Source organism: Salvelinus alpinus, chromosome 5 (assembly GCF_045679555.1).
Source record: "Salvelinus alpinus chromosome 5, SLU_Salpinus.1, whole genome shotgun sequence".
Classification (NCBI taxonomy): domain Eukaryota; kingdom Metazoa; phylum Chordata; class Actinopteri; order Salmoniformes; family Salmonidae; genus Salvelinus; species Salvelinus alpinus.
This window is the reverse complement of record NC_092090.1, coordinates 32,688,678-32,702,731: the sequence shown is the minus strand read 5'-3', so window position 1 is coordinate 32,702,731 and position 14,054 is coordinate 32,688,678. Positions and strand designations below refer to the sequence as shown.

At 47.6% G+C, this 14,054-nt stretch overlaps 1 protein-coding gene across 3 annotated transcripts in view; it reads left to right on the top strand.

The window, feature by feature from the left end:
• The window catches only part of LOC139575931 (piezo-type mechanosensitive ion channel component 1-like), a 74,123-nt gene that overhangs the window by 43,483 nt on the left and 16,586 nt on the right, over positions 1 to 14,054 (top strand). For 2 of the 3 annotated variants that reach the window (XM_071401404.1, XM_071401403.1), the window contains exons 6-26: positions 4,744 to 4,957; positions 5,588 to 5,801; positions 6,724 to 6,898; positions 6,981 to 7,085; positions 7,205 to 7,381; positions 7,587 to 7,847; positions 8,263 to 8,368; positions 8,654 to 8,835; positions 9,199 to 9,347; positions 9,634 to 9,792; positions 10,009 to 10,115; positions 10,272 to 10,435; positions 10,629 to 10,805; positions 11,229 to 11,354; positions 11,639 to 11,839; positions 11,957 to 12,161; positions 12,535 to 12,639; positions 12,830 to 12,986; positions 13,212 to 13,455; positions 13,587 to 13,683; positions 13,827 to 13,992. In XM_071401404.1, the coding sequence (XP_071257505.1) occupies positions 4,744 to 4,957; positions 5,588 to 5,801; positions 6,724 to 6,898; positions 6,981 to 7,085; positions 7,205 to 7,381; positions 7,587 to 7,847; positions 8,263 to 8,368; positions 8,654 to 8,835; positions 9,199 to 9,347; positions 9,634 to 9,792; positions 10,009 to 10,115; positions 10,272 to 10,435; positions 10,629 to 10,805; positions 11,229 to 11,354; positions 11,639 to 11,839; positions 11,957 to 12,161; positions 12,535 to 12,639; positions 12,830 to 12,986; positions 13,212 to 13,455; positions 13,587 to 13,683; positions 13,827 to 13,992 (3,491 nt within the window). Of the gene's footprint in view, positions 1 to 4,743; positions 4,958 to 5,380; positions 5,474 to 5,587; positions 5,802 to 6,723; positions 6,899 to 6,980; positions 7,086 to 7,204; positions 7,382 to 7,586; positions 7,848 to 8,262; positions 8,369 to 8,653; positions 8,836 to 9,198; positions 9,348 to 9,633; positions 9,793 to 10,008; positions 10,116 to 10,271; positions 10,436 to 10,628; positions 10,806 to 11,228; positions 11,355 to 11,638; positions 11,840 to 11,956; positions 12,162 to 12,534; positions 12,640 to 12,829; positions 12,987 to 13,211; positions 13,456 to 13,586; positions 13,684 to 13,826; positions 13,993 to 14,054 lie in introns of those variants that run through there. The other variant, XM_071401405.1, reaches the window with a different exon arrangement.

Here is a 14,054-nt window from a genome sequence, read left to right as displayed (position 1 = left end):
AGCCATCACAGTTCATTTGAGTTGCCTATTTGTTCATTCTCCTGCGCCCACAAAAAAACGTCATGTGAAAAAGTCGATTTTAAGAGTTGATTTGGGTTGGGCCGGCCCGAGTCTATGGTTCACGCAACATTGTAACCTATGTTTGAGACCAACCCGTGGCTGTGTGAGAAGAGCGCCAGTATCTCTCACATAGCTAGAATGAGATTCACTTTCTATGATCTCTCTGCTCTGATAGACAGGAGCCTGCAACTGTTATCTCTCCAGCGTTGCCCTTCATTGTGTATTTCCTTTATAGAATCATAGCCGCGCCAAGGGTTCTGAAGGAACTGCAGCACCCCTGATGACTTGAAATACATTTGCCAAAGTTATAGAATTACTGCTGTCTGTTCAGAAATAAATGTAATAATTCAGAATAGCCTACTACACAATGAGAAGGCCTATAATTTAGCAATGAGAAAGTCTATACTTTAGCCACAGAGCTTCTTCTTTTTTGATAGCCTAGCTGTGGATTGTAGTCCAATAGCATAACAAGGAATAGCCTACAGTCAGGAATGCGCGGCTAATCTGTCAGTGATAAACCAGCACGTACATGTAGACAAAACAGGCCTTTCGCAATATTTCAAATACAATCGAGGGAAAATACAGGTTTGAAAGCAAATGGCTCCTGCTGAAAAGGAGCCATTTCCAAAAATTGTTTTACAAAAGAGAGAGCGAGAGAGGCTTTTGGCACGAGTGCATCGGCCATCACCAGCAAGTGAGCTGCGCGTCATTGGGTGAGTCAGTGGAAAGCATGTTTAGGACTATGACTTCCTCCTCAATATGTCTCCACACACCAAGGCCTAGGGTATTGATGGATTCAAGACAATGTCGTTTTCATTGATCTCAGTTTGTCAGTGTCAAAGTAGCCTGCCATTTCGATATTTTGTGCGGTATTAAAAAAGATTCTGCCAAAGTCTTCAGTCATGTAAAATGACGTATGAAATGCGTTTATAAAAGTACCCCAAAAATTGGACCCGAAGCTACTATAAATGTTCCCCATGTGTGCATCTTCTGTAAGTGCCTCTACTCTACTGCGCTATGCCACTACACAAATGCGATGATTATGCATGCAATGCTTTATTCATGCGTTCCGGTACCTCAGAACCCCCCAGGAAACACCTCTCTCGCGCTCACTTTTTTTTCCGGCCCTTCCCGATCTTACAAATTTAAGCACTGCTTATATGGTAATACTCCGAACCATATATAGTAATGGTCTTGCCCTGCGAATCAGTGAGTCACAAATAATAAGCAGTGTCTCTGGCTTCCACCACTCAGGAAATGGAAGTGGTTGAGTCATTGCTGCATGGGCTGCTATATATATATATATATATATATATATATATATATATATATATATATATATATATATATATATATAAAAAGGAACTTTGTAATGATGCATTCTTATGGAACGTTATGGCACCCAATGTCTTGTGTCTGATTAAAGAGGAGGGTTATGGCTGAGGTGTTAGAATGAATATCTGAGCTGGGCTGGCCATGTCCGCCTCACCCACTCGCTTGCCTCAAGCCCTTCCACACTTCATATTAACTTCATGTTTTGTACACAACCATTTCTTAAATTTAAATAATTATTTTGTAACAAACATTTGTGCATAATTACTTCGCTATAATCATATTCCAAAATTGCAGAGTATAAATAGGACATCGCATTCAGAATATTCACAGAATTTAAGCTCACAAAGACGCACAACCGAATGCTTCCGTGAAAGGCCATCTTCCTTTTGTTGCAGCCAGATACTGCTGATAGCACTGTTGTGCAATCACTGCTGATAAGAACAGATTCACCTACTGTCAGCCTATGAGCAAGAGAACATACATGTACTGGAGGGCAGCATTATTCTCTGTGGAACTGTATCTTGTGGTGAAACGGTGTTGTGGTATGCTACAGTAGTTTAGTGTTACTGCTCTCTGGTGTGTTGGTGTTTGTTGTGGTGTTACTGGGGCAGAGAGAGAGTCACTGTGAGGTAATGGGGAGGTTCCCTCAGACCTGGTGCTGGTGACAGTGGTAGCTATTGTTTCACCAGCTGAGTTGGTTTCCCGCTCTGCTCCGCAGTGTGGCAGGCTAACCCAGCCTCAGCCTGCCTGGGAGAGAGAGGGGCTGCCCAGACGTAATGCTGCCTCCTACCCATGAGCCTCTCATACATACACACAAACAGACACTGAGGTTTCACCAGACAGTCTATTAGTGGAAGATTTTTCTTCCATTTCCTTTGTCGCTGACAGTCTCGACTGCTCTTCACTCTCCAGACTAGTTGTACTTTCAATCTCATTTTTTTTCTCTCTCCCTAATTTCTTTCTTTCTGTTGCCTTGAGCAACAGCTTTCTACTTCTGTCGTAGCCAGGGCAACCACCCAAACAAACACAGCCTGCGCCGATCTGTGTCAGAAAAGGATAAAAGGACCATGACTTGATCAATGAACAAACACAACCAAACTGCTGTTGAGCCTCTTGTCCACTCTCTGACAAGAGCTTATTACATAGCTACAATTGGCAAAAAACTAAAAAATCAACAATTTCTCTAAAGTTTTGTTCTTCATTATCTGCTCTCTCTGTTAAATCTGTATATCAGTTAGAATGTTCCTGCATACTGTGTTCTTTGCTTCAGAAGTGCTGTGCTGATTGAGGAAGCACTCTGACAATTGATTGCCATGTGTTGACTGGGTGCCAGGGGTTGCCCCTCTGCTCTGCTCAGACAATACATCGTTCAGACAGACCGCCCACTAGTTCTGCCTGACTGTACAGTACACTCAACAGCAATTGAGCAGCTCTCTCCTCTCCCACACTCCCACTTTCAGACCTGCACACACATCAAAAACAACATTCTCACAACATCTCTGTGCCGCACCGCAACGTTCTGCGGCTGTTCCTGTGTTTGGGAATGAGCGGCTACCTCCAGCCAGAGAGGCTGGGACAATGGTCTTTGATGTGGCCGGGACTCAGGGGACTGGCTGTGGAGCCTGGGAGTTTTCAGCTGGGGAAACGGGAGACTGTGTTTGTGAAATGGGCAGTTTGGGCACATCCTTTAACACATACAGTATACCTCACCCCACCCTCTCATCACACTGCATTCACTTTCCCGCTGGCTCACATGGTTTCACTCAGAACTACATCTAAGGGAGGACAGGGGAGCCAGCAGTGGTTTGTCAGTAACATAAATGTTCCTGTCTTATTTTGAAGAGGAGGATTAGTCTTCTTGAAAACCCCAAGCATATTCCATGTGCAGGTCCAGAAACCGAATCACATTAGGTTGTGCACGTGGCTAACCCTTGACCCTGTCCCCCCTGTTCATCCAGGGTGTGTGGGAGGGATGTTGTGCGGGTGACAGGTTGGTGTATGTGACAGGGTGTGGTGTGAGGAATGCCATCCCTCTTAGCCCACCCAAAGCGGGGATTCCTCAGTAATGAGACTCCCGTGGTCAACGGTTGACTTCACACGCTGGGGGTGTCAACGACTCCCCTGGAACAGGTCACACTGAGAGGAGGCTGGAGTCATGAAGGCCAGGCAGTCATCAGAGCAGCACTATAGACCGCAGAGGAGCCACTGGACAGTCGGGAGAAGAGAGGGGACGTGATGGAGGGAAATAGGGAGGGAGTGTGATGGAAAGAGCGGGAATACATAACAGATGGATAGGGTGTATTAGGGAGATGGAGAGAGAGGTATGTGAGTGCCGGCGGCAGGAGAGTGATGTTGATGATGATCTCTTGGGAGGAACCCTAGATGAAGGAATGTTCTGGGTGCTTGATCTTTCTGCCTCTAGCAATACTTCTCCCAGACAATCATAAGACCTCGCTAGAAGGATAGAGAAGCGTCTGAAAGAAGGGAAAAGTTAGTGAGAGGCAAGCATCTGTCTAGAGAGATACTTCTGGTCATAGAATGAGATGGGAAAAGCGGTATTAATGAAACATGAGGGAGAGGGGGGAGAGAGAGGCCTACTTTCCTTTTATCTGTCTTTTGATAGTTCTACCACTGAGCAGTCAGCAGCACACAGACTAACCCGAACGCTCTAGGTTTAACAGAAGACGACAGGGTCTCCAGGTAATTGGACTCCCACACACACAGACACACGCACCACACACTCTGCCTCTTATGTACTGTATTCCATCATCGAGAATAATGTTGCTGATGCTTAAGATAATGCATTTTTGGTAATGGAAAGTTGCAGATAGCGCTTTTTTTTCTCCTAAGGGTGTACTATCTAGAACCTTAAACGATGTGATTAGGTGCAGGTGTTTGTCAGGGAGTTTCCCCTTTTGAACATAGTGGCCCAGTCAGAAAGTGATCTCTATGAGTGTGTGATGTACCATGTCAGTTTGACCTTTTACAGTGTTGACCTACTGTATGTACGTAACTGTAGATGACAAGAATAGTATCACGTGTGTATGTCTGATGCTTATGCTTTGTGCCAGGTTCTTGTCATGGAAGTTAAGTGCTCTTGATAACAGGGATACAGATAGCGTTGGATCTGAGATTTACCGTACTGTTGACATTACACTTTATTGAAGTATTTGTTCTCTTACGTTTTATTGTGCAGTTGCTGCTGGCCTTGTGCTACAGGGCTCCCTTGCAAAAGAGACCTTTGTCTCAATGGGACTCCCTGCTTAAGTAAAAGTTCAATAATAAAAAATTATGAATTTCATTTATGAATATCGGTTTACATTTGCCTCATGCTTTGGTTCTTTCCAGACAGAGGATGGGTCAGAGACAAAGGAGGGTGAAGAGGAGGAGGAGGAAGAGGAGGGCGATGAGGAAGGCATTTCGTCGTCCAGTGAACCTGGGGATGACGTGGTTTCTGCAGCAACTCGTGCCAAGCAGCTGGCGGCCCGGCTACGAGCCACAGCCCAGAAGGTCCTGAGGGACCTGGGCCGGATCCTGGCCATCACCCTGCTGGCTCTGGCTGGTGAGAACAAGAGGGAGGTGAGGGTAGAGTGGAGTGGAGTCAAGGGAATAACCCCTGTATTACTGCTTAATTATTAAAGGAAATTAATTAACAGAAGAAAATTAGCAGTTTTCAGCTAGTTTCCTGCAATTCTACACATTTTGACATAGGGTGGAGAGAAATGTTTGCAGTTTTTAAGGATATCTGAGTGAGACTAACAAAGTCAGTGCCCCCCCCCCCTCCAAACTCCACCTTGATGACTACAAGTTTAGATAGCTGGCCACTAGACTAACTTACCAATCTAAAACATGTTTGCTGACATGGGCCAATTGAGTTACTAACAGTGACTGACATAACAGGAGAACATCTGTTGATGCACAACCAAATTTCTAAATGGCACCTTTTGTATTCTAGTATTCTGCCTGGCAACACCCTGACTGAGTTCCCCCAAAAATGTCATTTTGGTGGGAAATTTATCCGAGGGCCTTCAAAAGGGGGGCGTCCCGTTGGCCGCCAGTTACCTATCCCTGCATTGAAGTATGGGGGAACTGCTTTAAGATATCCATGTATGGTTTGTTGTATTTGAGAGACGACGTGCAGTATTGTTGTATTGTTTTGATAAAGTCCCTCGCCTGTATCTCTGTTCCCCAGGCATCACGTTACCCTCGGCCTTCTCTGCAATCTACTTCCTGCTTTTCATCGGCGTGTGCACATGGTGGGCCTGCCACTTTCCCATCAGCCACCTAGGCTTCAACGTGCTGTGTGTGATGATGGGCTTTTTCACGGCGGGCCACCTGGTGTGTCTCTACCTGTACCAGTGCCCCATTGCCCAGGGCATCTTCCCCCCTGCCAGCCTGTGGGCCAGGTCAGTGCCCCACCCCACCTCTACCCAAATAAGTAATTCTATTCCGTTTTAGTCATTGTATTTCATGTCTCTAGTAGCTACCCAGCTTTACTTCTCACAGGGACTGGCAGCAGCCATAGCGATGCTCCTGGTTGGCACACTAGCTCAAGATTGTGATTCAAACATATTGATTCTGAAGTGATTTGTACACAATGACTCCTTGGCGCACAAGGTTCTGATAAACTTCAACATATCTTTTTGGGGTTGTGATCTTTTTGAGAGGGTTACAGACTGCACTCTCAGCTAACAGCAGATGAGAGGAACTGAGACAGTTCTCAGTTTTGTTCCATAGTTCTCAGTATCAATGGAGGGAAGGAGGGGGAAGAAGAGGAGTGGAGTGAAATGAGGGGAGGAGTGGAGTGTGAAAGCTATGTGAGGAAATACTGGCAAGTTGTTTTTGGAATATTACCAAATACCCCCCCCCCCCATCCATCTCCTTTCCTCTTACACCTGGGATGTGAAACAGGGTGGAGGGGTGGGGGTGATGAAGCCGTCCTGTAGCATTCCATCTCGGTGCCTCAGGGTTTTGGCATAGGATGCTGGAGAGATAGAGGGAGAGATATGTACTGCTGTTATCAAGGCTTCCCAGGTGGAAACACCTGTGATCTTTCTATCTCTCCTTCTTTATCTTGACCTCTACCTCTGGCTCTTAGCCACACTCCGCCATCAACATGAGAAGTCAGTTCCAGCCCACAAATCTAACCTGACATTTCCTCTGCCTTGAAACTATACTCAATAGGTCACGGCAGGGTGAACACAGGGCTAAACTGTGCGATGAAGTTGACATCATCTGATGACGTTTCACAGAGAAACCATGTTTCCACAACTTAACTCCATATACGAGCTTCTGTTACATTCCCTCTCACCTCTTCTCAACCCCCAGACTGTTTGGCCTCAAGGATATCATCAAACCTGGCAACTGCTCCGCCTCCTATGACCTCATCCTTAACACGGAGCATGATTGGCCGGTTTATGTCAACCCCGGGATCCTGCTTCTCCTGTACATCACCGTGGCGACGGTCCTGAAGATCAGCAGCCACCATGGGTCGGCTGACAAGGTACCGACATCAGCATTCAAAGGCATGAAACATACCTCTCTGTCTGTGCTGCTTTCTGAATCAGTACTTGCTTATATGACAGGGTGAGGAGGGGGCCCAGCTTGTCAAAGGAACAGAGGCTGGAGGAGGAGAGGTGGAACTGAAGCCCTGGTCCGCTCAGAGACGACCCAGCCAGGACGACACTGAGGTGGGCATGAGATGCCTGATAGCACCCCTGCCCTGCCCCATGCAGTCCAATGTACTACTGTGTGCCATTCTCTGACTGTGTGGTGTTGTTGTTTATAAAGGTGTGTGTATGTGTTCCAGAACACGCTTCTGTCTATAGAGAGCACAGTAGACGGCGTCACCAATGGCTCCAGTCATCAGGACTTGGGCCCAGGGCTCAGTAGCGCCCCTGATGCACAGCACGGGGACCACCCTCTGCACCTGCTGGGTAGAGTGGTCATGCAGCAGAGCTACGTGTGTGCTCTCATCGCCATGATGGTAACTCAGAAATTTTATTCGCATTCTAAGTATATCCTCTCTATGAGCCCTAGGGGTATATTAGGCTATGTTCCAATATCCACATTAGAATACCACTAAGAATGCATGGGATATTGGAACCAAGACTTAGTTCTGTGACAGCAGTTCTCAGTGAGGGTATGTCATGTCTTACCTGAACTCCATCTCCCATGATGCCCCTCTGCAGGTGTGGAGCATCACCTACCACAGCTGGCTGACGTTCGTGCTGCTGCTGTGGGCGTGTCTGATCTGGATGCTGCGTGCGAGGCGCCACTTCGCCACGCTGTGCTCTCCCTTCATCCTGCTCTACGGCCTGGCCCTCTGCTTCCTGCAGTACGTCTGGGCCATGGACCTGCAGCCGGAGCTGCCCCGCACCGTGGGCACCATGAGCCTTAGGCAGCTGGGCCTGGACCGAGCCCAGTACCCCTGCCTCCGCCTGGGGGCCATGGTGAGGAGAGAGGGGGTAGGGGTGGAGGGGACAGGGTCAGCAGTGGGACAGAGCCTCTGGGAAATGTCAATGAATGCAGTCTGTTAAGTGCCTACAGGAAATTGATAGTGCAGTAGTCTGTATTCTGAAGACTGAAGAGCTGTAGTAAACATGTCCACAAGGTATCATTTAGTGAATATCTGAAAAGTTCAACCACTCAAATATTTTATGTGTAAAACATGCCTGTCACATATGCTGAATAGGCTATTTAACTGTATATGCTCCTGCACTTTCTTAAAAGGTTTAGAACCACTTAAAAGTGCAGTCCTGCAGTCAATCTCCCAAACAGTGTCAAGACTGTACTCCAATGGTGGCTCATTTCACATCTCTCTCCTCCGCTCCTCTCTCCCTCTGTCTGTTTTGTTGATCCTGTCAGCTGCTGTACACGCTGACGTTCTGGCTGCTCCTGCGCCAGTCAGTGAAGGACAACTTCAGCAGGAAGAAGGGCAGGTCTACCCCTCTACAGGAGGTCACCACTGGAGGTGAGAGGGTACACTTCTGATTCGCACTCTCTCTACACAATAAGGTACTTCACCAAAGTTATGAAGTTCCCAGGTGTGTGTTCTTTAGTATGGTCCAGTCACATTCTCTCCCGCTATCTACATTTGACGTTTTAGTCATTTAGCAGATTCTCTCATCCAGAGCCACCTTTACAGTAGTGAGCGTGTCAATTTCCGCACTGACTGCGAATCATGTGCGCCGTGCAGTATGGCAGTGTCTTCAGTTTGGTTAGTAACAAGGTGCTCCTTCTCCCTTTGGGTCCACAGAGGGGAGCGGGCAGAATGAGTCTGTTCTGAAAGTTGTGGGCAGACTGGTGATGAGCTGCTATGCCAAGTACTGGATCTACGTGTGTGGAGGCATGTTCATCATGGTCAGCTTCGCTGGCAAGCTGGTGGGCTACAAGATCATCTACATGCTGCTCTTCCTGCTCTGCCTCTGTCTCTACCAGGTAGGTAGACACCATCAGTCCAGGGGGTCACACTCTCAAGTCCTTTTAAACTATGACCCCCATCGTCAACTCCTTGCGCCTTCCATATTACAATACTACTTTATTGGTCTGACTGCTACTTTGTACGTGTGTTTTATGCTTCTGCTCTCAACCCTCCACACACAAACAACCATGAGTGATACAGGGTCAGCCCACAGTGCAGCACACAACAAACTGGTTTTCTTGTGGCAAATTGCCCCTGGTCGCACTGGGGGTAACTCCGTTACTTCGATTTGACCTGTGGTCAAACTGACTGGTCATTGACATGTTAATGAATGTTGTTGTTGTTGTGACTGTAACTGTTACTGTAACCTATATCGTCAGGTGTACTACTCTCTGTGGAGGAGGCTGCTCAAGGTTTTCTGGTGGCTGGTGGTGGCCTACACCATGCTGGTCCTTATCACCATCTATACCTTCCAGTTTGAGGACTTCCCTGCCTACTGGAAGAACTTCACCGGCTTCACTGAAGAGCAGTATGTTCCCCCCACCTCACTGTGTGGTCAAGACTAATACACACTTTCTTATTAGGTTTGTCATAATGTTTGATGATGAAGTGGCCTATATTAACATCAATCTGGGTTCATGGATGTGGTTTTTCCTGATTTAATTGGGAATTTCGAATTATCATCAATTTCCGCTCCAGTTTTTCTAGATTTCCTATGTTGTCCTGATCACTCCAATCTGTGTTTGAGGTGCACTATGAGTATAGTAGAAACCTCTGGAAATTGAAGCGAGTCCCGCTCCTCTGTCTCCCTGCAGGTTGGCTGACATCGGCCTGGAGACCTTTAAGCTGACCGAGTTGTTCACCAGCATCCTGATCCCAGGCTTCTTCCTGCTGGCCTGCATCCTGCAGCTGCACTACTTCCACAAACCCTTTATGAGGATCACAGACCTGGACCACGTCACGCCCATACACAGGTACGCTCCTCTCGGGCTCCTCCCACACTGTATGACTCACTGCCAGACAGAGGATAATAGATAATATGCTCCTCAAAAGGCCACGTAATCAAGTCCATAGTAAATGAGAGCTCAGTCGTGTGCCGTCCATCTCATTTAATGTCACTGCCGGACAGAGCCATTGTCCACCTCTGCAGAAACAATATCCTATATGATGCCACTATTTTTATCCCACAGCAAGAGGAACAGGCACAGACCAGAGGTCCGCCGCTGTGATGATGGGGCTGTGTTTGAGGAGGAAGACCTGGTGACGGATCTGAGGGATGACGAATCGGAGGATGATGGTGAGCACTGATGTTGTTGGGCTGGATTTGAATAGTGCTTTTCTAGGACCCAAAGACTGCTTACAATTGTACAAACAAAAACAGTAGAAGGCAAGAGTTTCTGTATATGTGGCATGTCTATAATGATGTCTCGCTCTCTTTCTCTCTGTTGTACAGAGATGATGCCCAGTAAGTGGGGTTTGGTAATGAACAGGCTGATAGTTCTGTTCAGGAAGTTCTCTGACACGCTGACCCAGATCCAAGTGTTAATTTGGAGGGTCCTGGAGCTGCACATCCTCAAGATGGTGGCCTTTTTCGTGGTCTGGGTAGCTCTGGGAGAGGTCAGTAGTCCACAGCAGTCATCTGTTAAAGTCTATTATGCACCGTGTGAATTTGGAACCAAGCCCCAAGCCCACTTTTTCTAAACGGCCTCTCCCTTTGTCTGTCTCTCTTCTCTCTCTATCACTTTCTTTCTCGTTCTTTGTCTATCTCTTTCTTTCTCCTTTCTCTTCTCTCTCTCTCTCTCTCTCTCAGCCGTCTGTGATGAACCTGGTTCTGGTGGTGCTCTGGGCGTTCGCCATGCCCTACACCCGCTTCCGACACATGGCTTGCTGTCTGTCCACCGTCTGGGTCTGCATCATCATTGTCTGCAAGATGCTCTACCAGCTCAGCATCGTCGACCCTGTCGAGTACTCCAACAACTGCACTGTGGTGAGACACCAGTCTGGAAAGACACACACACACAGTGGAGTACAGATGGAAGTGTACAGAGCTATGCTCTCTGTTTATATTGACAGCATTCTCACACTCCTGCTGCCAGCGTTCTGCTGAGTGCACGCCATGCTAGTATTTACCCCTGGTGAGAAGCGAATACCTTGGTGCTAATTACAGGCAGTTTCATGTGTGAATTCTGTTGACGTGTTTAGTCTCCCTGCTTTATGGCCGTTTAGAGGAGAACAGCCTTTTGTTTATTTTTCTGTGATTTGCAGCGAGACGTTTTGGCTGCAGTTCCTCAGTCTCGTATACACTCGCTCCCTCCCTCTCTCCCTTTCTTTCTTTCTCTCTTGCTTTCTCTCTCTCTCTCTCTCTCTTTCTCTCTCACTCCATCTCCATTTCTCTTTCTTTCCATCATAGCCCTTGGCCAATGAAACCAATCTGAAAGATGCTGAGGTCCTGAACTCCACTCTGTACAGAGAGCCTGTAGACCCAGCCAACTGGTTTGGCTTCAGGAAGGATGCCACCGTGCTGGGCTATAGCAAGGTGAGATCAATGCTCTTCGGGACAGTTTTTTGACTGTGATTATAAGGTAATGTCATTGAGCTTTGTTCATCGTCATGATACATTTTTTTAAATATGTGTACTAGGCAGGGTTGGGGTCAATTTCAATTCCAGTCAATTCAGGAAGAACACTGAAAAAAAAAAAAAAAAAGATTAGAATTTTGTTTACCTTCTGAATTGAAATGGAATTGACCCCAACTTTGGTACTAGGTCAAATAACAAGTGGACTGGACCTAGCTCATGCTGTCGTGTTTGTGTCCTTCCAGAACCACCTGCTGGTGCTGATGTTGCTGGTGTTTGAGGCCACAGTGAACCGCCACCAGGACCACCACTACAGGCAGCAGCAGAGGTCCCCTCCCCTCATCCCAGCCATCTTCCCCCAGGCCACCAGAGACACCCTGGACCAGGGCCTGCTGGCCTGCATCAAGTACCTACTCAACTACAGCTTCTACAAGTTTGGCCTGGAGGTAGGCCTCTTGCTGCTGTTTGGAGTTACTATTCAAAAGCATGTTGGTGTATTTCTCTATGCTTTTGGGTTCCTCTCATATCTTCCATGTCTTTTTCTGTCCATGTGTCATTCTAAGATCTGCTTTCTGATGACGGTGAATGTGATTGGCCAGCGGATGAACTTCCTAGTTATAATCCATAGCTGTTGGTTGGTGGCCATCATGGTACGGCGTCGCCGGGCGGCCATCGCTCAGATCTGGCCCAAGTACTGCCTGTTCCTCAGCATCTTCATGATCTACCAGTACATACTGTGTGTGGGCATTCCCCCTGCACTCTGTATAGGTGAGTGGGGTTCATTAATCTCCACGTATCACCATTGTTGCCAGCTTCCCAGTAGCTGTACAAGAACATCACCTTCTTTACATACAGTACCTGGCAGTGTATCTCCCTCCCTCTATAGACTACCCCTGGTACCTACAGTATCTGACAGTGTATGTCCCTCCCTCTATAGACTACCCCTGGTACCTACAGTATCTGACAGTGTATGTCCCGCCCTCTATAGACTACCCCTGGTACCTACAGTACCTGACAGTGTATGTCCCTCCCTCTATAGACTACCCCTGGTACCTACAGTATCTGACAGTGTATGTCCCTCCCTCTATAGACTACCCCTGGTACCTACAGTATCTGACAGTGTATGTCCCTCCCTCTATAGACTACCCCTGGCGATGGAACACCCCCGTCATAATCAACTCAGCGCTCATCAAATGGATCTACCTCCCAGACTTCTACACCATTCCCAACTCCAAGAACCTCATTGGTCAGTCTCTTGCCTCATCTGACCTCAGTGATATTGTGGCCTACTAACGCTATGACCTGTGTTTGACCTCAAAATATCCTGGTCATAGATGCATAATATAAAAAATTGTTCATTAGTAATTTGATGATGTTCTACTGTAGTGTTCCTCCTGTTTGATGCTGATGGTTGTGTCTGTATCTGGTCCCTCCAGCGGACTTTGTCCTCCTCATGTGTGCCTCCCAGCAGTGGAAGGTGTTTGAGGATGAGAAGAGGGAGGAGTGGATGGTTCTGGCTGGGGAGAACACAGACGACCCTAACCCCATGGACGGGCGACCTTTCAACCCTGCCCCCAACTTCATCAACTGCAGGTACTGTATGACCAGACACCGAGAACAACTGACCTAACAGCAGCTATAACCACACTCCTCATCTTCATACCCTTCGGGCCTTATTATGAGGGGCGGGAGTTTTTCCTGACCATGTGACCTGACCAGGAAACACTCTGGGCACTAATTATTATACATCCTCAACTACACCTACCAGTATACAGTATCAACATTAACTCTCATCTCTCTCTCCCCCCTCTCCTCCAGGTGTTACCTGGACATGGCCAAGGTTCTGGTGTTCCGTCACATGTTCTGGTTTGTCTTGTCGGTGGTGTTTGTGACTGGGGCCACCAGGATCAGTGTGTTCGGCCTGGGTTACCTGCTGGCCTGCTTCTTCTTCCTGCTCTTCGGCACCAAGCTGCTCAGGAAGCCCTCCCGCACGCGCCTGGTCATGTGGGACTGCCTCATCATCTACAACGTGGCCGTAATCATCTCCAAGAACATGTTGTCTGTGAGTGGCTATGCACCTCGCTGTGGACAACCACATACTGTAACCATAAGCCTATACAGGGTGGAAATAAACCTTGTCAGGTGAACTGTTATGCTTGCGTACCTTTAAGTGAGAGTGTGTTGTGTCCCCAGATTTTGGCCTGTGTGTTTGTGGTAGAGATGCAGAAAAGTTTCTGCTGGGTGATCCAACTCTTCAGTCTGGTCTGCACAGTCAAGGGTTACTATGACCGTGAGTACTCAACACATACAGATGGATACAGTTATTTTATCTCTATGAGTGAACACACATGTCACCCTCCAAATTGGCAGGAAAACAATGATGTTATAGAATAACCAAAGCGGACTTTGTATGCTTGTGTGTGTGTCCTACAGCTAAGAGTGTGAGCGATAAGGCGTGTACTCTGCCTGTAGAGGAGGCAGGGATCATCTGGGACAGTATCTGCTTCTTCTTCCTCCTGCTGCAGAGGAGAGTTTTCCTCAGCTGCTACTTCCTGCACGTGACAGCCGACCTGCAGGCCTCTGCCCGCCAAGCCTCCCGGTGAGCACTGGTCTCCACAGCACCCCCTGGAGGGCACCCTAAAAGCCACGACATTCCCCTGC